Source organism: Notolabrus celidotus, chromosome 20 (assembly GCF_009762535.1).
Source record: "Notolabrus celidotus isolate fNotCel1 chromosome 20, fNotCel1.pri, whole genome shotgun sequence".
Taxonomy (NCBI): Eukaryota; Metazoa; Chordata; class Actinopteri; order Labriformes; family Labridae; genus Notolabrus; species Notolabrus celidotus.
In genome coordinates this window covers 5911563-5937431 of record NC_048291.1, presented here as the reverse complement: position 1 = coordinate 5937431, position 25869 = coordinate 5911563, and the positions used below count along the sequence as shown (strand labels likewise).

The 25869-nt window shown below is 43.6% G+C and overlaps 1 protein-coding gene and 1 non-coding gene across 5 annotated transcripts; both read left to right on the top strand.

Moving 5' to 3' along the window:
* Positions 1 to 590: 590 nt before the first annotated feature.
* kpnb1 (karyopherin (importin) beta 1) lies at positions 591 to 24961 on the top strand. 4 transcript variants are annotated; one of them, XM_034710958.1, is made up of 22 exons: positions 591 to 990; positions 1825 to 1883; positions 10213 to 10395; positions 10495 to 10695; positions 11615 to 11767; positions 11867 to 11926; positions 12032 to 12121; positions 12310 to 12420; positions 12527 to 12628; positions 12736 to 12960; positions 13069 to 13260; positions 13395 to 13525; positions 13742 to 13889; positions 14950 to 15021; positions 15111 to 15255; positions 15363 to 15445; positions 18616 to 18723; positions 18825 to 18968; positions 20208 to 20313; positions 21010 to 21124; positions 22101 to 22262; positions 24016 to 24961. In XM_034710958.1, coding segments are annotated over exons 1-22 (2631 nt in total). In that variant the 5' UTR covers positions 591 to 950; the 3' UTR covers positions 24017 to 24961. The 4 variants fall into 4 exon arrangements, with proteins under 4 accessions (XP_034566849.1, XP_034566845.1, XP_034566847.1 ...); XM_034710954.1 differs by having other exon boundaries at positions 628 to 990; positions 11867 to 11935; positions 12310 to 12426; positions 24016 to 24951; XM_034710956.1 differs by having other exon boundaries at positions 629 to 990; positions 12310 to 12426.
* On the top strand, positions 20358 to 20498 carry LOC117804630. The gene has a single exon (XR_004629203.1). It is a non-coding gene; the product is annotated as a small nucleolar RNA SNORA79 (small nucleolar RNA).
* Positions 24962 to 25869: the final 908 nt, after the last annotated feature.

The following is a 25869-nucleotide window of genomic DNA, read 5'->3' as shown; positions in this document are numbered from 1 at the left end:
ATGTGACCCCCAGAAGACAAATGTTATATAGTAGTTACTTTTATTAAAAAATTGCAGTAAATGTCTTTTCTGTCATTTTTTCACTTTGCAAAGTCGTTCAGGGGCCAGATGTTTGACACCCCTGAACTAGAGCATTGATAGAAATGTAGTGGAGTAAAAAGTACAATAATTGTCTCCTGAATGTAGTGGAGTAAAAGTAATAAGTACCCCCAAAAATAATACTCAAGTAAAGTACAGATACTAAAAAATGTACTTAAGTACAGTACTCAAGTAAATTTACTCTGTTACTGTCCACCACTGGGTATCTAAAAAAACATGATGAAACAGAATGTACTCCTATGTATTCTTGACTGCACTATTGTACTGTAAAAATACATTGTTTTGAGATATTTTTAAAAGTACTTTCAATACTTAAGTATTTTTTAAAGCAAATACTCCAGTATTTTAACTCAGGTCATAATTTGACAGAGAAACTTTCACTTGTATTGGAGTAATACTTGACCTGGAGTATCTATACTTTCACTTAAGTAATAAAGACATGCACTTTGTTCACCTCTGTGTATTTATTGCGTTGTTGCGTGTTGTCTCTGCGCCAAATGCAGAGTCATCGCGTATCAGACACTCCTTGAAGGCAGCACGTCGCCTCTGTGCGTCAGTGCGTGATATCCTTCCGCGGGAGTAGAAGCGCGCGGCCCTTTCCCTCCCCGACAACACAGGATGCAAACGGGCGGAGTGTGTGAACCTACGCGACGTTACTCTGCGCCACGGCCGTTAACGATTCCCACAACATCCAAGTGAAAAACACCGGAGCCAGCATCGGGGGGGAACTGACGCCTCTTTTTAACACCGTGTGGCTTCCACCGACTGAGTCCTGTGGAAGAAATATAATCCGCTGCGAGCGAAAGTATCGAAGCTAGCGGCCGAGTGAAGAGAGGCAGCCGGTGGACGGAATGGAGCTCATCACTATCCTCGAGAAAACGGTCTCTCCAGGTAAATAACAGCCTTAAACTCTCCCCTGATATCGTGTCTGTCCTCTGAGGCAGCTCTTTGTGGTGGAAGCTGCTGAGTTAGCTCTGCGGCTGTTAAATCCAGTGAACCGGTGAAAGTTTGAAGTAAGGAGGGAAATGCTTCAAGCTAGCAAAGGTGGTGCTAATGCTACCTTAGCTAACATGTCGGCCTGATGACTTCGCAGCCCTGTCAGGCGGCTTCTTACAGTTTGTCAGTGAAAGAAACTCGCACATGATCTCTAATTACCATGTCATGTCACCAGAACACGGATGTAGCTTATAAGAAGGTAACCTGACAGCTGCGTGTAGCCGGTTAGCAGAGCCGACCCTGCCCATGCCTGATTAGCTGCTCCTGCTGCTAGCTTAAATCATTCAAACTAACTTCACACTTTCGTCACTTTAGAGCCACTGAGACGAGAGGAAAGTGTATCATAAAGCTCAAATAATGCATTTAAAGCGAGTTATTTCTGTTTTAAGATGTTTAGTGATTGTCTGGAAACTTTATTTCTGTCACCCTAAACGTGTCCAGCTAATGTTAGCATGCTAACCGCGCACGTTGGAGGCTCTCCGTGTTCCTCTGAGCAGACAGACTGTAACATCAGGGAGATTTAACAGCATTATTTTACATTAATGAAGAGTAACACTGTATTTCTGCATGTGTAGATGTGAATCCAGGTCCACTACCCTGTTAAAGCTCGTATCAGAACCTCCCTGCTGAAGTCGTGCGTTAGCTGCTACCTCTTCCTGTCAGCTAATGAGCAGCTAACATTGAATAACCTCTCCCCCTCCTCTCCTCCTCTCCTCTCTCTCTCTGCAGATCGGAATGAACTGGAGGCGGCACAGAAGTTTCTGGAGCAGGCAGCGATAGAAAACCTGGTGAGTATGGCGTTTGTGGGGTGCTGTGTTTTGGCGGGGTCAGTGTGCAGAGTGCTGCTGGGTTGGTTGGAGGGAGAGGAGCTCGGCTGCAGCATGGATGGAGCAGAGAGAGAGGAGCTCAGGACAGCTGGAGCCCGCCCGGCTTCTCCTCTGCCTCTGCTCCCCCTCCTCCTCCTCCCCCCCTCCCTTACCCTTCTCACACACATTCACACTCACACACACAGAGGCAGGCTGCTCGCGCCAGCATTTCATGGAAGCAGCTACACCCATCTGATGTGGTGGAGGCTGCAGATCATCTGGTTACATTAACAGTAATAATTTTACAGGCACTCAATGGTTAATTTCACCTAAAGTACGACCCAGTGTCTCCTCCATCTGCTCTGCTGTAACAGACACATACATAAGATTTATATTTTTGTCACAGAACTGCAAAAATAATTGTTTCAACTATCAAAGGGCATAATATGTGCATACAAAATATACATTTACAGATATACAAAATCACATTTGTACATCATAACATTAAAAAAAAACTGTAAGAGGCCACATTTACATTTTCAAATGTCAGATATGAACTCCAATCTCAAAATGCTAACTGATGGTGACTTGGTGAAATTAGATATTCAAGAACGTCACCGCAGGCTTTGGAAAGGCTAATCAACATTTACACTATTTTTTTGGGATGTAATGATTCTTTTTATCAATGATTTGAATCACGATTCGTTGTTGCCGATACGATTAAAGAACGATATTGGTTCATTTAGAACGATACGATCCGAAACGATTCAGTGACTTGAAATCGATTCAGTAACTTTTCAGTCAAAAATTAAACCAGTGTGACTGTGAAATAAATACCTTAATACTGGTCAGTCCTAGATTCCTGTTGTTTCTTGTAAGGGAATCAGGTATAAATTAATTATGGATATAAACAAACTCAGGCCTGAGGCTTCTGCAGAGCTGAGTTGGCGTTAGGTGAAATCCCATGGCGCCTGAGTAGGTGGTTGGATAGATTTGTCATGTTGCCGTGGTTCTTTACTTGACCTTTACATATCCTACAAACAGCAAGCGACTTACTTAGAGCATCTCCGTCTTTGTAAAAGCCAAAGTGTTTCCACACGTTGGACCGCAGCGGCAGCTTGATGATTTCTCGCTCGCAGGCTTCTCCTCTGCCATCCGCCATGCTATGTTTTGTTGTCTGCTGGCGCGTGGTGATGAAGTCACAGACAGGCCGCCTGAATTGAGTAACGTTTAACGTCTTTATCATTAAAAGTGCAACAAAAATGCATCCATATAAAGTCTGCTGTGCTTATATCCAATGCGTTATTTCCTAGTATCGATACAATCGATTTATACCTTTTAAAATGATGTTAGCTCGATATGTCGTCCGGAAGGCTAACTTACCGAGCACAGATCGATGTGGTCGGATCGTAGGAATATAAATCGATACATCGATGAAGTAGATGAATCGTTACTCCCCTAGTGGCCGCAATGTTGAACATCATAATATTAAGATGCACTCAGAACAAGTTAGGGACAGTTAGCATCTAAAGCTGCTTTTCTTCCTTGGTTGGCTTAATCAATGCAAACACTTAAAAATGTGAAGTCCTTTCAAAATGATAAGGCTGTGATTAGTTAAAGATTAACATATGAACTTCAAACACGGTGCTACAATGATTAGATTGCATCACAAATATGTTAATACTGTATGAAAGGAAGTCAAACAGTCTTTTCCAGGGCTGGGAGTTACATGTTTGAATTAGTGTCGTGTTGCTACATGATGACGACCAAGAAAACTCCATAAACCTAACCCAGGAGTCTCAGAAGGTCACAACATGTCGTTCTAGTTTCAACTGTAATGTCGTCACTTCTTGGATGGCCTCCTAAAAGTCTGATTCAGCATTGTTTTCAGCTCCATCATTGTTCGATTAAAAACAGCACTGCTGGTCGTAAACTTTCGTAAAATGAGTCGTCACTGTTCATTGTTCACAGAATCTGCTCAAACAGTTTCACATTAGAACCCGGGATCCTCAGATGTCCTTTATCATCATGAAAGGCTGCATGCTCAGCTGTTAACACAGCTGCTGATTACTTCAGCATCCTCATTAACAAGGTCTTTTTTATCAGGAGCCTATTTATTCATAGAGTTCTCTGTAAACCATACCTGTCACAAAACTCATAAAGACACTGAAAGAATGAAGTTTCATGTAATCAATCAGTGTTTGTCCTGTGCCTTTAGGCGGGGTTGTGGGGGCTGTAAGCTGAGGTTTGTACCTCAGGGTTCTGTCATTGTTGACAAGGATTATTACCAGGAGCTACACTATCCTCCACAGAGGTCTTTATCTAATAATTCTCATATATGTGGCTTCAGGTGCTTACCCAGTAGAGGAAGTTCTGAAATGAAGACATGAATGTAAACTTGACTGGTGTGTTTGGTCTGTGAAGAGAAATCATGCACCACTCTGACATGTGATGTACAAAACAACCACAACATCTGAGACCAACACGTCCAGCAAGTTTCTTTCCTTTCATTCACTGTCTTGTTGAAGGAGTCAGAGTGTAACAGCTGCTTCTGGTTTAAAAAAAAAAAACGTTTTCCTCCTCAAACAAAAATTCACTGTAGGGGTCCGTCCTGCAATGTTAAACACTTACAATCAGTGGTACAGAAGATCACAGTGGGTCCATGATCTGATCAGGCTGCGTGTGATCCGGGTATCAATGGAAAATTGATCGTCAACATGTACGATAAAAAGTTGTGCCTAGCTTCTGCTCTTTCTTAAACCACTCGCCTCTGCATCAAACTAATACAAGCATGAGAGAGAGAGAGATGGCTGTCTGCGTGTGTTAGCCCCGCCCATGCATGCTCTGAGTGTGTGCCAAGCATAGAGTGTAAATAAAAATGAACAGTGTTGCTCCGCCTCTTCCCGTTGTACAGTTCTGAAGCCAAAAAATCCCTCTCCTGGGCGCAGCCATTGTGCAGCCAGAGCCTGTGAAGCCTTTGTAATAAGCTCCGCCCTACAGCGTAACGTCACAACACGCGGTGTCTCCTTTGAAGTTTCGTTCTACGGCGGCTGTGAATCAAAGCAAACCCGGAAGTAAAAACCCGTTTTTTAAACTCTAATAACTAACGAAAAAGAAACTTTTCAGAAAAAAGAGGCATTGGATACAAAACACTCACATACTAACTACATATCACCACAGCATACGGATGTGAGAAACATTCGTACGACGTGTATTTATTTTTTAAAGTTTGACTGGGAGGAGACAGATTTTTTGACCTATACTGCAGCCAGCCACCAGGGGGCAGACACACTGCTGAAAGCCTCACCACCAGGGCCGTATCCGGCACCCTTGGTGCCAAGTGGCAACCTCCGGCCGCAAGAATTGAAACCAATGCAGAAGTGTTAAAAACTGCAGTTCATCAAGTGTCCACTAGAGGCTGGCTCTGGAAGTACCAGAAACCACATACACACCAATTCAAAAAAGCTGATCTTTAAAGCAGAAACAAACCTGTTTACAGCCTGGCACAAAAGACAAATGTAGTCTGGATAGCTCATTTCTCCATCGGCGGTAGCTGTTGGCTAGGTGGCTCAAAGCCCGCCTCTTTACGTCACACTAGCTCGGCAGAACTTAGGCTGTTTCCGAAATTGCCTACTATACTAGCAGTACGTACTGATATGTCCAAAATTCAGTATGTAGTAAGTAGTATGTGAACAAGAGCAAAATCTGCAGTATGCCAAAACTCCCCGGATGTCTACTGATTCGGGAAAATATCTCAGTGTGCATCGGACCAGTCTTCCTCGCCTACTGTTTCCCATAATGCACAGCGCTCGTTCTGCTTTTTCTTTTTCCTCATTTTTTGACGGGAGGAAATCTGTTTTTGGGTGCTGTGAGAGTTATCAAATTACATATAAACCACTTCATAACTTTTTAAATCATAAATGGATGCTAAATAAGCTTTTTATTTATCGGCTTCGCCGTTGTTTACTTCCGCTTTCCGAAACCGGAAATCCAGCGAAGTCTGGCTCAGCATGCTGCATGACAGATCGGACAGAACAGTCATACTACATACTAAATTCAAATGCAGTATGTAGTAGGCAATACCTACTGCCTACTACATTAGTAAGTAGTATGTAGCAGGCCGTTTCGGAAACAGCCCTAGTTTGTGTTCCGCACTTCCAATATGGCTGCCGCTGACAATCGGCTTCAAAACAGCACTTCAGAAACAGATAGGTTACGTCCATAGACTGTATAAATAATGGACGTAGTATCCGTGATGTCATCTATCTGTTTCTGAAGCGCTGTTTTGAGGCCAATCGTCGGCGGCAGCCATATTGGAAATGTTGAGGTCAACATAACTTCTGTCGAGCGACTTTGGCGTAAAGAGGCGGGCTTTGAGCCTCCTAGCCAACAGCTACAGTGTTCCCACCTGTCAATCAAGTCAGCTGTGCCTCTCATTGGAAGAATCGTAATCTCAATATCTTCATAATCACCTCATAATGACAACATTCACCCCCTTACAGTGTGTGTTGATTGAGAAATGAGCTATCCAGACTACACTCGTCTTTGCACCAGGCTGTAAACATGTTTATTTCTGCTGTAAAGATTGGCTTTTTTAAATTGATGTGTATGTGGTTTCTGGTACTTCCAGAGCCAGCCTCAAGTGGACACTCAATGAACTACAGTTTATAACACTTCCGTATTGGCCCCACATTTTTAGACTGGAGGTTGCCGCTTGGTGACGTCACATATACCACGTCCTTTATGTTATTGTAGGCCTGAAATGTTGGGTATGTGTATGACGGAGCTTCTGCCATAATGCTGTAACGCTCCTCTCAGATGTAAACGAACACAGATGGCGTCTCGTTGTGCGATGCCCTTTTGGTTTTAATCTATAAAATGGAGATAGAGTTGTATGCAGGCTGCGTTCTGCTTAAAGTGGAATATAACTACTCAGCTGGAGCAATGTGTGACCAGCACAGGCATGTGGATGTAATCCTGCACAGAGGACCAAAAGGATTGTAGAGCTTGCACCTCTAACGTTCGCCACACTGCAGCCACTTGACATAATTGACCCACAGACTCTGGTCCTGGGTTAAGTAGTGCTTTCTCTCCTGTAGACTGGTAGGTTAGTCTGAATTCAAATGTCTAATCCAGACACTTTGTAGGTTCTAATTTCATCAGCTCCTCCTCTGTATGATGAATGTGTTCATTTGAGCCAGCAGTGAGATTGCAGACAGAGTTTGGCAGCTATTGTCGTACATCCACAGTGTAACCAGATGATGCAACAATGTTCATCAACACAAAGAGTTATGACGCAAGGGCTCCAGGCTACATTAGCTGTTACCAGCACAAAAAATCCCCATCTCACTCTCGTCCATCAGGAGCCAAGGTGCACCGTGGGTAATGTGGGATCCAGGTTTTGACATGGAAAGTATGGAGTATGGTAATAAATCTGTTTAACATTAAGCCTCGGTCACTGTGGGAAATGTAGCAGCTGGAGATGACGAGAGAGAATAGAAATCTGACCACTGAATCAAAAAGCAGCAAGTTAAAAGAGAGAGAGACTCTGGAGCTGTGTAAGAGAGGAAGATGGTTATTCACGGTGCTCTGTTTGTGTTTAACAAAGATGACGTAGTTTTGTTAATTTGTGTGAAGTGTATAAAAGGAGAGCTGTGTTAAAGCCTGATTCATACTTCTCTGTTGAATATGTGCTGTAGGTTTGCCTAGCCCTGTACCCACATACGTAGCCTGATGTGATCTAGGGATGGTCAATGTTTTTCAAATATTCAAATATTCGTTCACTTGGTAAAAATCAAAGTTACTGCGAATATGTTATCATTTTAAAAGTAAAGTTCTTCACTGTTTTTACCAGTGCCTGGTTGTAATACGGTATCCCTTCCACATGGTGGCTATAAGGTGAATTTCAACCAAGACCTCCGGGGTCTTTTAGCCCCCAGAACTACTTCCCCCGGAATTAAAAGGTTCCTGTGTCCCCATTGTTGTCTGCGTGTCGACCGCGGGTTTAAGTCCCAGGTAGATTGTGCAAAGCAGGCCAGTGACATATGGAGAAAGTAAAAGTAAATGCACTACACCACCAGACCAGTAGAGGGCAGTAAGACAAAGACGAATGCCATTCATCACAGATGACACCATAGAAGCAGACGGACAGGCAGGTATCATTGTGAGCAACACAAATTCAACATTTGAATAAAACCAAACTAGTTTGCAATCCCAGGAACTCCGTCTGTGTTTTAACAGCTGTGTAAACTCCACAAACACTGTGTGATGTTATTGTGGACGGCAGGCAAAATAAAAGCACTGTAGTTAACCTACCAGTCAGACATGTTTAGCATTGCAGGCCCTGCCCCCTAAAGTCCTGGGAGCTTTGAAAAGTACTACCCCCCCCTAGCAGGGGCTTTTCAGGGGGGAGATTAACTACCCCTGAACTAGATTTAGACCCTGGTTCCTCCGGTTGAAACGCACCTAGTTCAGGGGTCAAGTCCCTAGTTCTGGGGTAAAGTTCCTGCCGCTGAAAAACACTTGTAGAGCGTCTTAAAGCTGTTTGCTACCCACATTAAGTAACAGAAGAAGAAGAATGCTTACTGCATTAAATAGCAAAAGAAGAAGAAAACATTGGTGACAGTCAAGGTGATTTTCTCTGTTTCTGAATCTCACACTACTACACACGTTTTCCCAGAGACTGAGCATGCTCGCAAAACGAAACATACACGCCACATCCCAGAAACGCCGACACCGACATTTGAATTATCGTCAAATAGAAGCCGATGATTATCGAATAGTGTTTTTGCTTTGAATGCCCATCCCTAATGTGCACCTCCTCAAAAGTATAACCTTCACTTTTAAACAATAAAGATCAGCCCTGTGATTTGGTCTTTAATAATAATAATAATTTTATTTGTAGAGCACTTTTCAAAAACCAAGCTACAAAGTGCTTCACACGGGCAGCATAATTAAACAGGCAGATCATAAAAACACAAGTCAAGATGTATAAAACAAAATTTTAAAAGAAATAAAATTCCCCTAAAAGAACTCTGAAGGAATAAAAATCTTTTAAAATATACAATTTTTAAGACTGTTAAAAAAAAATCAGATAAAATCAGGAAAGGCTCTGCGATAAGAGTTTGTTTTAAGAAGGGATTTAAAAGAGCTCACTGACTCCTGATCTCCTCAGGCAGATGGTTCCAGAGTGTCGGACCCCTAACTGCGAACGCCCTGTCCCCTTTCGTTTTCAGTTTTGTATTTAGTAGTATTTAGCTCAGAGTAAGTCCATGTAGAGCTTTAAAAGTAATCAGTAAAACATTAAATGTCTACTTGGTAGCCTCATATTTCCTGCATTAACATTGTTTCCAGTACTGCCGCGGTACGCCCCTGTCTTCTGCTGAAACCGATTCACAAACGAGCAGAGAATGTAGCGAGACCAGGAAGTGGTGATATGACTTGCATAGAGATGGAACCACCAGCCAGCTCTGAGTGTTTCAGAATGACCTGACACTTCAACACAAGTACACAAGTATGTGGCGTGGAGCGACAGCATAGTCAGAGCAGAAGTATGTGCCAGGTCTAATGGGTGGAGGTGGAGGTGGAGGTGGATGTAGAGGGAACACCTCTTTTCTGTTGTTAGTGTTGTGCAGAGTCATGCACAGAGAGCATCATGGGACATTAACTGTGGTGATGCAGCATTCCTTCCTCTGTGTGGATAATCTCAACTTTATTGATCCAAGCAAGAAGCAGACTGTGCTGTAACCCGACAGTGGAAGAGAGAGATCACATCTACAAATGATGCACGTTGTTTATCATGTAGCAGGAAGTGATTCTGTAAGAAATCAGATGTTATCAACCCCCAGACAAAAACAAACCAAGTTCCACCTGCTTTGTGTCTGATGATTGGAAGCTGCAGCTCAAACACACGGGTGTTAAAATAAATCACAGTAATGAAGCTGTCCAGGCAGATAGTTCAGGCTTTTGAGAGTCCAGGCAAAGACTCCCAAGAAATAGGTTTAGCATCAAACCTCTTATTTCTCGTCGTCCGATATTGTTGTCACTTTAACGATTAAGAGTTGCAAAAAACAGCGCCAGATTCGTTGATTTTGAAATCAATGTCTGTGTTGTCATGCCGCCTTCTTCACATTCAAGTTCTCATGAATGATTCTGGAAATTTCAAACCAGGAGACTTGGTGTGGAGGTGACAGCAGGAGTTACAGATAGAATCAAAGTCTTTGGTCATAAGTCAGCCGTAAAGTCACAGAGTAGTTTGTGTTTGAAGTGTTTGCTCTGTAACCTTACCTTCCTCTTCCTCCTCCTCCCTCAGCCCACATTCCTGGTGGAGTTGTCCAAAGTGTTGGCGAACCCGGGGAACACTCAGGTGGCTCGAGTTGCTGCCGGTCTGCAGGTGAAGAACTCGCTGACCTCCAAAGACCCCGACGTAAAGACACAGTACCAGCAGAGATGGCTGGCCATCGACGGCAACGCTCGCCGCGAGATCAAGAACTACGTAAGACCCTGAACGCATCACCCACAGTTACAGCTACTTGACTCCTATGTATGTGTGTGTATATATAATGTCTAACGTCTTGAGTGTCTCTGTTTGCAGGTTTTACAGACTCTGGGTACGGAGACATACCGGCCCAGCTCGGCGTCGCAGTGCGTCGCCGGTATCGCCTGCGCAGAGATCCCGGTTAACCAGTGGCCCGAGCTGATCCCACAGCTGGTCGCCAACGTCACCGACCCCTCCAGCACCGAACACATGAAGGAGTCCACACTGGAGGCCATCGGATACATCTGCCAGGACATCGTGAGTGGTCACACAGATACACGTGGAGCGTCTGTAGGAACTGAAGAACACCACAAAGCTTCTGTTGGTTTTACAAGAACAATGGACTCAAGTTTTCAATCTATTAAATACAAAACAGTTTACAATGAGGGATGTAGAAACGTTGAAAGTGGTAGTCTCCATCTCCTTACACAAGATCACATCATGGAAAATCAAAACTGATCACTGAAGTTGATGCACTATAATTTTTACAACACGAGTCTCAAACATGATCCTGTGATGGTGACCTTCTCTTGTAGGAAATCCTAAAGCGGTACATTGACAAAAACAGTCATCTTACCTCACAGAACACAGGAGTTACTGGTGTTATTGTTAGATCTATGTTACACCTTAACATCTCTAAAGTCACAAGACAGCACAAACCTTTTCTGTGTGTTTAAAAACTGATCCAGTTGAGGAAGTTCTTAAATGAAGGCATGAATGTAAACTTGACGTGTGTGTTTTGGTCTATGAAGAGAAATCATGCACCACTCTGACAGTGTGATGTACAAAACAACCACAACATCTGAGACCAACACGTCCAGCAAGTTTCTCTCCTCTTTACAGCTGTTTCTGGTTAAAATAAACATCTTAATTTTTAACTGATATGAACATAAGAGAGATGGGTTTCTTCATGTTAGCTCCGCCCATGCATGCTATGAGTGTGTGAGTGAAAGGAGGCGGGGACGCATGCTTCAGTGTTTGATTAGCAAGACCAGAAACAACAGCTGACAGCAACGCGCAAATAAAAGGGACAGCTTTTCAATTTCCTGATACAAACAGAAATTGATCTAGTCTGCTATTTAAAACGATTTCTAGCATTTTTTCCCCAAACTTTCAAACATTATTTGAGGTCCAGCTGGTGATCTTACTCTCATTAATCTCCTTGTGTTTCCTTCAGGACCCAGAGCAGCTGCAGGAGAATGCCAACCAGATCCTGACCGCCATCATCCAGGGCATGAGGAAAGAGGAGCCGAGCAACAACGTGAAGCTGGCCGCTACCAACGCCCTGCTCAACTCTCTGGAGTTCACTAAAGCTAACTTTGACAAGGAGGTAAACACACACACACACTCAGACGTCCTGATGTCGTCTGCTTTTTGTGAAACGCATGTGTTTATTAACTGTGTGGTGTTTTTTTTCTGTGTGTTTCAGACGGAGAGACACTTCATCATGCAGGTTGTGTGCGAGGCGACACAGTGCCCCGACACCCGAGTGAGTGATGTCAGTGTTTTATACTCAGGTTTTATTGAACATTTGAATTAAGTCGCATGTTCCCTGGATGTTCTTTAAAGGTGTGTTTGTGTGTGTGTGTCTCAGGTGCGTGTTGCAGCCTTACAGAACCTGGTGAAGATAATGTCTCTGTATTATCAGTACATGGAGACTTACATGGGACCTGCTCTGTTCGCGGTAAGAGACATTTCTCACTGCTGGACCCTTGACAGTGATAATCATTATTTATATTGATCCATTTTGATACTTATCAGGGTTTGTTATCTGATAATGCTGCTATTTAAAGACCTCAATTCTATTTGCCTTTTTAACCATTTCCAATCTTTCTCCTCCCACCGTCTTTCTCCTCCTCCACCTACTCTCAGATCACCATCGAGGCGATGAAGAGCGACATCGATGAGGTGGCCTTGCAGGGGATTGAGTTCTGGTCCAACGTCTGTGACGAGGAGATGGACCTGGCCATCGAGGCCTCCGAGGTCCGAGTCAGTTAAAGCCACCTCATCAACTGTTCACCTTTCTGTCTCATTGAATCGCTCGCTGTGTTTGACCATCCCTTCACGTGTATCTCCTGTCCAATCACAGGCCTCAGAGCAGGGACGCCCCCCGGAGCACACCAGTAAATTCTACGCGAAAGGAGCCCTGCAGTACCTAGTCCCCATTCTGACCCAGACCCTCACCAAGCAGGTACACACCTGGACTTAGATCATGTGTTTAAAGAGAGAGAACTCAACCACACACACAACATCCTGCATTTCATGATCACGCAAGAACTTCTGTGTTTCAATCTGCAGGACGAGAACGACGACGATGACGACTGGAACCCGTGCAAGGCAGCTGGCGTGTGTTTGATGCTGCTCGCTACCTGCTGTGAGGACGACGTGGTCCCTCACGTTTTGCCCTTTATCAAAGAACACATCAAAAACCCCGACTGGCGCTACAGAGACGCCTCCGTCATGGCCTTCGGATCCATCCTGGAGGGGCCTGAGCTCAACCAGCTCAAACCGCTAGTCATACAGGTCAGGGTTTTAACAGGTTGAAAACGCACTCCTCAAACAGTTTGGAAAGAAGATAAAGAAGCACCAGACCCTCCCCTCTGAATCCCTCTCTTCTCCCCTCTCCTGCAGGCGATGCCGACCCTGATCGAGCTGATGAAGGACCCCAGCGTGGTGGTGAGGGACACCACGGCATGGACAGTGGGGAGGATCTGTGAGCTGCTTCCCGAAGCCGCCATCAACGAGGTCTACCTTGCCCCCTTGCTGCAGTGCCTGATTGAGGGTCTGGGAGCTGAGCCCAGGGTGGCCTCCAACGTGTGCTGGGTGAGTGGTGGGCCCTAGACTGAGCGAGTGTGAGATCTAAAGACAGGATGGGGGAGTTTTTCTTCATGGAGAGCTTGAACACAAACTGAAGCAGGATCAGCAGAGTTAACTTCTTCTTCGTGTGTGTGTGTCAGGCATTCTCATCTCTGGCTGAAGCTGCGTATGAAGCCACGGACGCTGCAGAGGATCAGGAGGAACCAAGCACTTACTGCCTGTCCTCCTCCTTTGAGATCATCGTCCAGAAACTCCTCGAGACAACAGACAGGTAGGAAAACTACAAAGCAAGGATCTGTCATCATTAAGTTTGGAAATGTGTGTGTCCTCTTGGTCTCGTGACAAGTTTAATTTCCCCTTGGGGTTATAACGAATAATAATTCAACCATTCAAATGAAGCCCCAGTTGGCTGACCACCATTAAAATATTGGCCCAAGCGTCTTGACGTTGATATTAATCTGAAAGCTTCTTGATGTTTCCTTTTCAGGCCCGACGGTCACCAGAACAACCTCCGCTCGGCTGCATACGAGGCTCTGATGGAGATTGTGAAGAACAGCGCCAAGGACTGCTACCCCGCCGTGCAAAAAACAACGCTGGTCATCATGGAGAGGCTGCAGCAGGTCCTGCAGATGGAGGTGAGACAGAGATGGATTCATTGCTTTCTCATCAGTATTTACAGACCGTGAGAATCAAATTCAGAAGCTTGGTGGGGTATTTTCGTGAAGACTTCCTGGGTTCTTAGTGATTTCAGTGTTTGAAGCAGCTTTCTCTAGATTTAGAAAGACTCGTTTTGTTTTTTGGACTCTAAAGAGAAACTTTCTGAGGTTAACTGGCGCTAAACTGTGGATGTTATGAGTTATGGAACAATCATTTTGTGGGAAAGTCCCTTTGCTGCCAGTCTGAGAAGTGTAAGAAAAATCATATCTTGAGCTTGACTTTAAAAAGTGTCACAAAAGACAAAAATGTTGAAAATGAAAAATGCTTATCAAGGTTTCAAAAGAGGAAGATAAAATTAGTCACACAGCAGTTATAGTGCTTTGTTGGTTTCCTGACTAAAGGCGTTAGTAGTTTCGTCTTAGATCTGAAATGGCGACAACTTTTGAGCGAGATGAACATAAACACCTCGGCTGTCACTATAATTCTTCGACACGAGTCACAAACGCACATCCTGTGATAGTGACCTTCTCCTGTGGGAAATCCGAAAGTGGTACATTGACAAAAACAGTCATCTTACTTCACAGAAGACAGGAGTTACTGATTCACTGCTGCATCAATGTGTCTGTTTTTTTGTTATTGTGTTAGATCCATGCTACACCTTAACATCTCCAAAGTCACAAGACAGCACAAACCTCTTCTGTGTTTTTAAAAACATAGTGACCCAGTTGAGGAAGTTCTGAAATGAAGACATGAATGTAAACTTGACTGGTGTGTTTGTCTATGAAGAGAAATCATGCACCACTCTGACAGCGTGATGTACAAAACAACCACAACATCTGAGACCAACACGTCCAGCAAGTTTCTTTCCTTTCATTCACTGTCATGTGAAGGAGTCACAGTGTAACAGCAGTTTCTGGTGACAGCAACGTTTTTTGTTTAGTTTAGTCTTAGATCTGACATTGCAGCAACTTGTAATCAAACAAACAAAAAAACGCCATGTCTTCAACTGCATAATGATGTCACTTCCTGTGTCTCCAGTCCCACATCCAGAGCACCTCAGACAGAATCCAGTTCAACGACCTGCAGTCACTGCTGTGTGCCACTCTACAGGTGAGCCCAACACATCTGCCCGACACTTCCCTGACTCTGCGTGGTGTCTGCGCTCTTATTGTGACAGCTTCCTGTGTGTGTCGTTGCAGAATGTCCTGCGTAAGGTGCAGCATCAGGATGCGCTGCAGATCTCGGACGTGGTGATGGCGTCTCTGCTGCGGATGTTCCAGAGCACGGCCGGCTCCGGAGGCGTTCAAGAGGACGCTCTGATGGCTGTGTCCACGCTGGTCGAAGGTACACACAAACACGCACAACAAGGGCGCGTGCTGTTCTCAGGTTGGTGGAAGAGGTGTGTGTGTGCTTTGAGGCTGAGTTTTCTTGTTTTTTGTGTTGTTTTTCAGTTCTGGGCAGTGACTTCCAGAAGTACATGGAACCTTTCAAGCCCTTCCTGGCAATCGGATTGAAGAACTACGCAGAGTATCAGGCGAGTCTACCTTCTGTTAGCAGCTCCCAAAATCTGCTCTCTAGTTAATCTGCTGGCATCAGACTTTCCTGTTTTTAGCAGCTTTCTCTCTTCAGGTTCCAATCAGGAACGGCAAACGATGTTGTACTATTAAGAACATAAACCTTGTTGGCATGCTGGCTCAATTAAAAAGACTCCTCAGTGTAAGACATTAAGCGTCCATTGGAAGTTAGTGGCACAACTCACAGCTATCAGTTACCAAAGGCTGAGCTCATCACGGTTTTTTTCTCACAAAGGTAACAAACCACGCCAAATGAGTATGAAAACATACATGTTGCCGCTTTTTCATCACTGTTAACTTTCTTTCTAAAACACCTTTTTAAAGATAAAGTGCGTTCACTCCCTACAAAGAAGCCCTTAAGTAGACTGCTGTGTTTTGGTCTGTGAAGAGAAATCATGCACCACTCTGACAGTGTGATGTACAAAACAACCACAACATCTGAGACCAACACAGACATCCATCAAAAGACTGGAGCTGCACATCCTCCAGTGTCTCTGCTTGAAGCCTTTAAAACCCATTTCAGGGATTGAGTCTTGATAGTTCTCCTCCAGCTGGGAGAAAAGAAAAAACAGTATTCTGTGTTTTATAACGTCATAGAAAAGAAAGATCCAAATGACAAGTGGACAAGGTGGATTTTGGTATTTGAAAACCGTACTCTTTTAGACCTGAAAAGGTTAAAACCAGGGCTAACTGGTGTGAAAGAAGTTTTTAAAAGTCTCCAGTAGATCATTTCAGTCTGCAGCAGTGAGACAGGCGATAATGACGGCGACATAATCCTAAATTTGATCAAAGTGTGTCCACTAAAAGTTAACGAGATGTTATTGTCAATGGAGTCCGGTGCGTTTTAAGAAAGAGGCTTTTACTGGGCTACGAAAAAATCATTCCATTTAGTAGGGATGTAAACTATTAATCGAGTATCGCTTGATTGATTGATTGGTTGATTGATTGGTTGGTAAGAACTCACAAAACAACCACAACATGAGACCAACACAGACATCCATCAAACGCCTGGAGCTGCACATCCTCCAGTGTCTCTGCTTGAAGCCTTTAAAACCCACTTCAGGGGCGCTAGTGGCCTAGCGGTCTAAGCGCCCCAGTACAGAGGCTACAGTCCTCATCGCAGGGGTCGCAGGTTTGATTCCTGACCGGTCGACCTTTTCCTGCATGTCTCCCCCCCCCTCTCTACTCCCCACATTTAAGATAAGATATTACTTTATTGATCCCCTGGGGGGAAATTCAGTTGTAACAGCAACCCAGACATAAGTACAATCAAGAAGTTTCAATAAGTAAAAATGAAATAAAATAAAAATAGATAAATAAAGATAAAATACAATTTAGATATATAAAATGTTACGAATGGATTTCCTGTATCTTTTCAGCTGTCCTATATAATAAAGGCAAAAAAAACAAAAAATATAACTTTAAAAAAAAAAATCAGGGATGGAGTCTTGATAGTTCTCCAGCTGGGAGAAAAGAAAAAACAGTATTCCGTGTTTTATAACGTCATAGAAAAAAAAAGATCTGAATAAGTGGCCGAGGTGGATTTTGGTATTTGAAAACTTTATCCGTTTAGACCTGAAATGTTAAAACCAGGGCTCACGGCTGGTTTATACTTCTGCGTCGCCCCTAGGGGCTAATACGGACATGAGCACCATGTGATGGCATCATAAGTTAAGAAGTCACAGTACCTCCTAGTGGTGAGACGCAGAACCGCAGCTAAAGTCAGCCCTTCCCTTATTGGTCAGTGTGATCACATGGTTTGGTTAAAGGCTGAGATCAGCCATATTGTTTGAGGAACACACTGAAGAGCATGGCCAACTCAATCCTTCGCATCCACCCATGTGGAGCCGCTGAGAAGCTTTGTTTGTGAGTTTATATTACTTCTTTGATATGTTTGAACAAGTATGGGAATATATTTTGTTGTTTGTTTGAACATTCATACATTTAAAGGATATTTGCTGCATACCAGATCAAACTACATAGAAATAAGTGTTCTAGACAGATGTAGCCAGTTTTGATACTGTATTTAATGCTGTGCATGTTTTAGTTTCACAGAGTGGGTCTGGATCACATTGTAAGGCAGCTGTTAAGATAGGGACACAGCCTGAACTTAACTTCTACATCTGAGTCTTCATTCAATCCTTTCAATGCCCAGGGCATCTGTTTAGCTATCTGTCACGTAGTTCAGCTTTATGGACAAAGGGGACAGAATACACTACATACTTGTGCGTAGATGTGTGTGTGTGTGTGTGTAATACTCAAAAGCAAAACTCAGCCAAAACGCCTGATGGCATTGTGGTCTCTCTGATAGTCCAGTCCCCTGTTTCTGGGCCAGCTATGATCTCTGTTTCCTTTTCCACAGCGATTCAGAGCGTGTTTTGTTAATCTACAGCTGACACATGTTGCTGTATATCACACAGACATGATTGCAGGGAAGAAAATGCCGGAAATACAATGCAGCCGAGCCGACCAATCACTGGGTTTGCGTAATAACATTTTGGAGGAGGTGCACTGCGTAGGTCGATTCGATGCAGAGGTATAAATCAGGCTTAACGGGTATGAAACAAGTTTTTCAATGACTCCTTTTAGATTTGTTCAGCCTGCAGCAGTGAGGCAGGCGATAACGACGGCAACATAATCCAAAATTTGATAAAAGTTTGTCCACTGAAAGTTTACCAGATGTTATTGTGGTTGGAGACTGGTGTATTTTAAGAAAGAGGCTTTCACAGGGCCACGATAAAAACATTCTATTCAGACTGGAGTGATCCCCTGGAGGGATCACCCAGCTGGATTGCAAACTCAACAAGGTGAAACAGATGGTACGAGAAAGAGCTGCACAGAAACTGAGATGTCAACTTTAACAAACTTGATGGAAATCATCACACAAGACAGTTTGACCTTTACCCTCTGAAAGACCTCCTAATACAGACGGTCATATACAGATCCACAGACTATACGTTTCTACATCGTTTTTTGCTTCCTGAACTTCTGTGAATATTTGGACATCACAGAGATGCTGTTCTTTTAATTTGGCTGTTTCATTAAATCACTCAGCAGCATTAGTCCAGACTGTTCATGAAGTCATATTAATGTTGAATATGTTCTAATAATGATGCTGATGTGTTTCCAGGTGTGTCTGGCAGCAGTGGGTCTGGTGTGCGACCTGTGCAGAGCCCTGATGACCAACATCTTGCCTTACTGTGACGAGATCATGCAGCTGCTGCTGGAGAACCTTGGGGTGAGGGAGACGTCTATGCTGTCTCTGCTAACTGTGCTAACGACATGCTGTCTGTGCTAACGCGTTCAGCCGCTCTAACGTGGCTCTGTGTCTGTGTTCAGAACGAGAACGTCCATCGGTCTGTGAAGCCGCAGATCCTCTCTGCGTTCGGCGACATCGCTCTGGCTATCGGAGGAGAGTTCAAGAAGTACCTGGAGATCGTCTTAGACACCCTGCAGCAGGCGTCACAGGCACAAGTTGACAAGGTAAATACACACACACACACACACACACACACACACACACTCGCAGGTAAGAATGGAGTGATGCACCTTTGTTGATGATTGTGGTGATAAATGTTTCCTGCCTCATGCCTTTGGTCTGTGAAGAGAAATCATGCACCACTCTGACAATGTGATGTACAAAACAACCACAACATCTGAGACCAACACAGAAATCTATCAAATGACTGGAGTTACATGTCCTCCAGTGTCTTTGCTTAGGTGCATTTCGACCAAGAGTTCTGGAGCCTTTTAGCCCCCAGAACTACTTTCCCCAGAATTAAAAGGTTCCTGTGCCCCCATGCACTACACCACCAGACCAGTAGAGGGCAGTAAAACAAAGACGAGTGCCATTCATCACAGATGACACCAGAGCACTGTTTTAGATGGTGCTATATTTCATCACAGATGGATTCACTGAATCAACATGTGAGAGGAGATAAGTGCGAGTAGCAAAGATGTTTCAACACGGCTTTAAAATCCTTTTGAACTCAAAAAGCCGAGGCAGAGATCGCCCTGTGTTTTGGTTTAAACAGCGACCCTGTTAACTGCAGACTTTCAGCCGGATGCATCCCTCATAAACGTCTTTAGACGATCATTAAATATCTGATGAGGATATTTTGAAATCTTAATAAACTAGTTTGCATTCCCAGGAACTCCCTCTGTGTTTCAATAGCTGTATAAACTCCACAAACACTGACACCTTCAGCTGAAGGTCTCCAGTTTACAGGGTCACTTTTAAAACCGTAACACCCAGAGAGATGCATTCACGGTGGGTTGAGAGAAGACTACTGTTCCAAGCTGCTAAATCAAGGGAATCACAGCTTCTTCTTTTGGAAAGTACACACACATACAAAAAAGATAGAACAAATAAAAACTAATGAAAGAAAGAGAAATCAAGTTAATCACAGATGTGTGTGATGTTATTGTGGACGGCGGGCGGAATAAAAACACTGCGGTTAATCTACCAATCAGACACGTTCAGCATTGCAGGCCCTGCCCCCTGAAAGTCCCAGGACTTTTGAAAAGTACTACCCCCCTAGCAGGGGCTTTTCATGGGGGAGATAACTACCCCTGAACTAAATTTAGACTGGTTCCTCTGGTGGTCGAAACGTACGTAGTTCCGGGGTAAAGTTCCTCTGGTCGAAAAACGCCCTAACCATCACACCACATCATGTAAAGAATCAGAGCTGAATTGTGTGTGTGTGTTTTTTATTTGTGCAGACGGACTACGACATGGTGGACTACCTGAACGAGTTGAGGGAGGGCTGTTTGGAGGCGTACACTGGGATCATTCAGGGCCTGAAAGGGGACCAGGAGAACGTGCATCGTAAGTACACACCACACACACACACACACACACACACTGTCACGTGACGTCGGTTCCTCTTCCTGTTTAAAGTTCTTCAGGAGGATTTTACGATGTCGCAGAGAATCGTGGGTCTTTTTCACCCAGAGAGTTTCAGCTGCAAACCAGCTACTCACAACTTCCTGGTTTTGCAAGACCCGACAATATAAGCTAAAAATAAAAACTTAGTCACTGTTTGATTTTATGTTGTGTGATTTTAAGATTTTTACATATTTATCTTACTCTGCTCTTATGTCACCTTCTCTTCCTCACCTCCTTCCCTCTGTCCTTTCTTACACCCTTTCTTTCTCACCTTCTTTGTGTCTCGTTTCCTTAATTCCACATGTCTAATTATTGTCTTGTCTTTTTCCCTTTCCTTACTTCCTTGCATCCTTCTTTCTCACTCCTTTTCCTCAACTTCTGTCTTTCTTTACTTACCCTTCCTTCTTTTTTCATCCCTTCCTTCCCCCATTTCCATCCCTTGGTTCTTTTTCCTTGTTTCCTTCCCTTCTTCCCCTTGCTTTACTTTCTGTTCTTTTTCATCCCGTTCTTCCCTTCCCACCTGTCCTTCCCTTCTTTCTTTTTCATCTTTCACATCTCACCTGTTTGCTCTCCCCCTCACCTTTTTGCTCTACTACCTGTTATACCTGTGTGCCCTCCCTTCCTCCCTCCCTGCAGCTGACGTGATGTTGGTTCAGCCCCGGGTGGAGTTCATTCTCTCCTTCATCCACCACATAGCCGAGGACGAGGATCACTCTGATGGAGTCGTGGCCAACGCTGCTGGACTCATCGGGTAAGAAGGGGGACGTTTGATTGACAGGTTTTGTGTGAGTGTTCGTGTGTTCGTGTGTGTGTTTGGTCTGTGAAGAGAAATCATGCACCACTCTGACAGTGTGATGTACAAAACAACCACAACATCTGAGACCAACACAGAAACTGAAACTCAATCATGATCAGCAGGAGATCAATTATTTTTGATAATTGATCTCATTGGGACACGGTTTGATGCTAACTTATTGAAACCTTCAAAATAAAATACCTTTTTTTTGTACCAGTTCATTGGCTCGTGCACACAGCTGTGCCTGAAGATTCAATAATGTTGAAGAGAAACAAAATATTTTAAGTATAGATATGATAGATAGCCTCAAGTGGAGTCTCGATGAACTGCAGTTTATAACACTTCCACATTGGCTTCAATTCTCAGGGTTGGAGGCTGCTGCTTGTAAACAAAACAGAATTCTAAAACATAACATATCATGGATCTCAGAACAGAAAGGATCAGTCAAAACATCTACAAGCTGATGCATCTTCCTCAAATGCCTTCAGTCTGCTTTAAATACATTTAAAGAGACAAGCTCACTCAAACCCAGGCTCTCCTGCAGCAGGAGCAGCGTATCTAAAACTCTTTTTACCCATTTCAAGACGCACTCTGGGGGCTGAAAGCGAAAACTAGTTTTGTGACTGGGTCACAGAGCGGAGAATGAAGCTTCCAGTATTTTTTAAAGTGACAAAGTCGCATAAATATGAGGGAAGCAAGTTAAGAATTGCCTTAAATCAAGGACATGTCAGTGATGTAGTCTAAAGGGAGACAATGCAGTTCAGCCAACTCCAGCATACAGGAGGAGTGATGAGTTAGAGACTTAAGACTTGAAATGAACCTCAGAGCTCCAGAGAGTGAACACACTGAGCTGATACATACATACATGCATATATATATATCCTATGTTCATTTTTCTATTTTGTGTGTGTGTGTGTGTGTGTGTGTTCAGTGACCTGTGCACAGCGTTCGGTAAAGACGTGATGAAGCTGGTGGAGGTTCGTCCACTCATCAACGACCTGCTGACGGAGGGTCGACGCTCCAAAACCACCAAGACCAAGACACTCGCCACCTGGGCCACTAAGGAGCTCCGCAAGCTCAAGAGCCAGGCCTGGTACGATATCACACACACACATATATTTATCCACAAACACACACATACTCAGGGCAGTATTTAAGCTGTTGAAGTTGGAACATAAGAGCTATAAACCTAAAGCTGTCTATTTAGATAATTTAAGCCACTACTTGAATTGTCATTTAAAAAAACAGAACTGTTTCATCAGCTGCTCTAAGAAGCAACTCATTTTAAAGGGTCAGAAGGTGGCCGTATACATTTATTTATTTATTTATTTAAAGGGACAGTGCATATTAATGAACATTTCAGTGTTGCATCAATGTAAATATGCAGTTAGCCATAAGGCTAATTTTTATCTGTAGTCCCTTGCAGGTCAAAACAGAGTTCATAACAAACGATCAAGATGAATACCAGATGGAAACAACAAATCATGATAGGATGACAATGAAAACAACAACAATACATCACAAGAGCATATATAAGTTATACAAAAGTGCAAGTTAGCTCATTAAAGTGCCATTCAGCATAATCGAGAGATATGTCAAATAAACATGGACCAACATATCAGAGTATCACACAAGTAAAAATGCATACATTAAACCTGTAGAATAACACACACACACACACACACACACACACACACACACACACACACACACACACACACACACACACACACAGAGGAAGAGAGAGAGACAGGGAAATCTATCTTCGCTAGTAAACAATAGAAGTTTAAGCCACAAATCCTCGATCTCCTCAGAAGCTTTAGTCTAAAGTTTGTTCTCCATGTTGGCCATGAGAGGTAAACGTCAGACATGTAGCAGGTAGCATCGAGTTGTTTTTCCACAAACGTAACAGATCACCCCAAATGAGTATGAGAACATACATGTTGTCACTTTTTCATCAGCGTTAACTTTATCTTTAAAAGGTGTTTGTAGTGAGTGAACGCACTTTTATAAAAGAAGCCCTTACGTACGTAGACTTCTGTGTTTTGGTCTGTGAAGAGAAATCATGCACCACTCTGACAGTGTGATGTACAAAACAACCACAACATCTGAGACCAACACAGACATCCATCAAACGACTGGAGCTGCTCATCCTCCAGCGTCTCTGCTTGAAGCCTTTAAAACCCATCTCAGGGATGGAGTCTTGATAGCTCTCCTCCTGCTGGGAGAAAAGAAAAAAACTGTATTCAGTTTTTTTAGAACGTCATAGAAAAAAAGATGTGAGGACAATAAGTTAAAACCAGTGCTAACCGGTATGAAAGAAGTTTTGAATGTCAGCCTGCAGCAGTGAAACAGGTTATAATGACTGCAACATAATCCTCAATTTGATCAAAGTGTGTCCACTAAAGTTTTTTTTACACCACTCTACCGGACGTTATTGTCAAAGGAGTCTGGTGTCTTTGATGAATGCGATGTAACAGCTTTCACTGGGTTACAAAAACACTGTCTCTTTAAGAAAAAGGTCGGTCCTTTTCAGGGTAAAAACCTGAGCCTATCAGTGACACAAAAAACAACTTTTAGATCAAGGATTGTGTTGCTGCTATTGGAGCGTGTTTCCAGCTGTAGGTTGAGGAAGTCTTAAGCAGTGGCGCTTCAAAACTTTTTGTACTTATGAGTCGTGTATAGAGTAGGACTCAAGTCTAAAAACATCTAAATGAACCTTTTAATTTGTGGCTTTGTCATCTCAAGTTGAGCCTTTAACGTGTTTACATCCTGAAGTGAGTGAGCGGTGATGTGAGAGGTTATATTCATAAAGGTCTGACTGCTGACTCTATTTCTCCCTTCAGATTGTTGCCGGTCGGGGAAAAGAGAGAGATTTTTGAGAGTTGGACATCAGTGAACAATGAGGACAAACTGCCCCACTGGAATAAACTCTTCTGTCTTTGTGTCGAGCGTCCGGTCGAAGCAGAAGTGAGACGAAGTGTGAGCTGAGTGAGTGTCTGTGTGTGAGAGAGAAAGAGAGAGAGAGAGACGTGTGAGCGAGCGAGAGACCATGACATCACACCACCTTCAGTTCCAGCAGGCAACAACCCCACCACCCTTCCCCATCCCCCTTCTCCCATCGACGGCCTGTGGACTGGACTCTGACTCCCCCCCTCCTCCCCAAAAATCAAAACAAACAAAAACTCCCACCTCCTCCTCCCACAATCCACCTCTCTCGCTGTAGCCGGGCTCTCCTGCGACATCACGATGACGTCACCGACCCGCCACCGCCCCCCGAGCCGGGGGGAGGGGGGGAGGAGGGAAAACAGATAAAAACATGACGAGAAAATAAAAAGACTTTTGTGGAATCAGCGCTTCAAAGCGAGCGGACTCTGTGGAAACCTTAGATTTTTGTTGCTCTTATTTTTCTTTTTCTTCCTGCGAGCACTCAAACGGCGGCGGAGAGCTGACGGACACCTCCACCTGCTCAGCCTCTGCCGCTCAACGCTCTTATACAAAACAACAACAGCACTAAATTCCTTCAAAATAAAAGTCAAAAGCCGACGAGGAATCCTCCAAGGAGCGAGTGCCAAATGGAAATAGTTTAGTGGAAATAAAGCGCGTGGTGTGAGCTGCTGGTGAAGCGTTTCAGTTTTTATTTCCCGCTGCACTTGGTTTGGGAACGGGTCACTCACCATTTTGCTTGTTTAAAAAAAAATTCAGAGAATTGAAGACGTTTGTATGAGGTTATATTTTTCCATTGCTATGATGAAAATAAAGTAAAAAACAATAAAATGATATGAAACATTCCCCAAGCAGTTCTGGTGATTTGGCTCTTCTTGTCTGTCGGACTGAAACCTTTTGGACTCTTCTGATTGGAAGCTGAACTTTGGCCGCCGCCCACTGATGGGTTGTTTACGCTACAAAGAACCTTGATTTTTCTTTTTTTTTTTTTGTTCTTTTTTAACTCACTTCCTGGCTGTTTTGGTTGCAGCAGCTCAGCTCCTTGCTGACTGGGAGCTCTGTTGGGACACCGAGTTTGTAGTTTGGGTGAAAATCACAGAAAGCTGTGAGCACGCTCAGTACCGTCTGTCGCCTTCACTCCCGGGTCGGATCACTTCACCTCTACTCAACAAAAAGTCTCATCAGGAAAACAAAACTCAGAAATGATTTTTCTCTTAAAGTGAAGTGTTTCCCACCTCTGAGGGCTTTTATTTTGTAGAGGTGCGGCAGCCGTTGGGAGGACATACTTCCTGTGTTGAACTGGCTTCTCGATTATTCTGAATTGTGAATCATTTAAAGCCAATCTGCTTTTTATTTCATATTCAACTTTAGTGAACTAATAAAGTCTATATTGTACTGAACCATCTGCGGCTGCTTCTTCTGACAGAACAGATACTCACACCTGAACACTACACAATTACACACCTGAGGGTCAGAACATGAACACACTGTGGATCTGTGGGCTGATGGTTAGATGGAGGAGGGAGATAGTTTATGACAGATATTCATCATGCTCTGAAAACAGACTGAAGCACACAATGTTCTTAGAAAGAGGAAATGTAACACTTTGTTTTTGTGTTGAGTTAATTTCTCTTTGCTCTGTTGAACTCATCAAACTGCAGCTCAGAGTGAAACAAAGTGTCATACAGGATAATGAAAAACAAGAAATGTCATTAAAAAACAATTACAGTCAGAACTAATAACAGCAGTGATGT

Bases quoted from the DNA above. Each gene is read 5' to 3' on its own strand.
- kpnb1 (XM_034710954.1), top strand. From the start codon at position 951: ATGGAGCTCATCACTATCCTCGAGAAAACGGTCTCTCCAG. The intron at 15,446-18,615 runs GCGAGTCTACCT...ATGTGTTTCCAG, and splicing joins AGAACTACGCAGAGTATCAG to GTGTGTCTGGCAGCAGTGGG. The intron at 21,125-22,100 runs GTAAGAAGGGGG...GTGTGTGTTCAG, and splicing joins AACGCTGCTGGACTCATCGG to TGACCTGTGCACAGCGTTCG.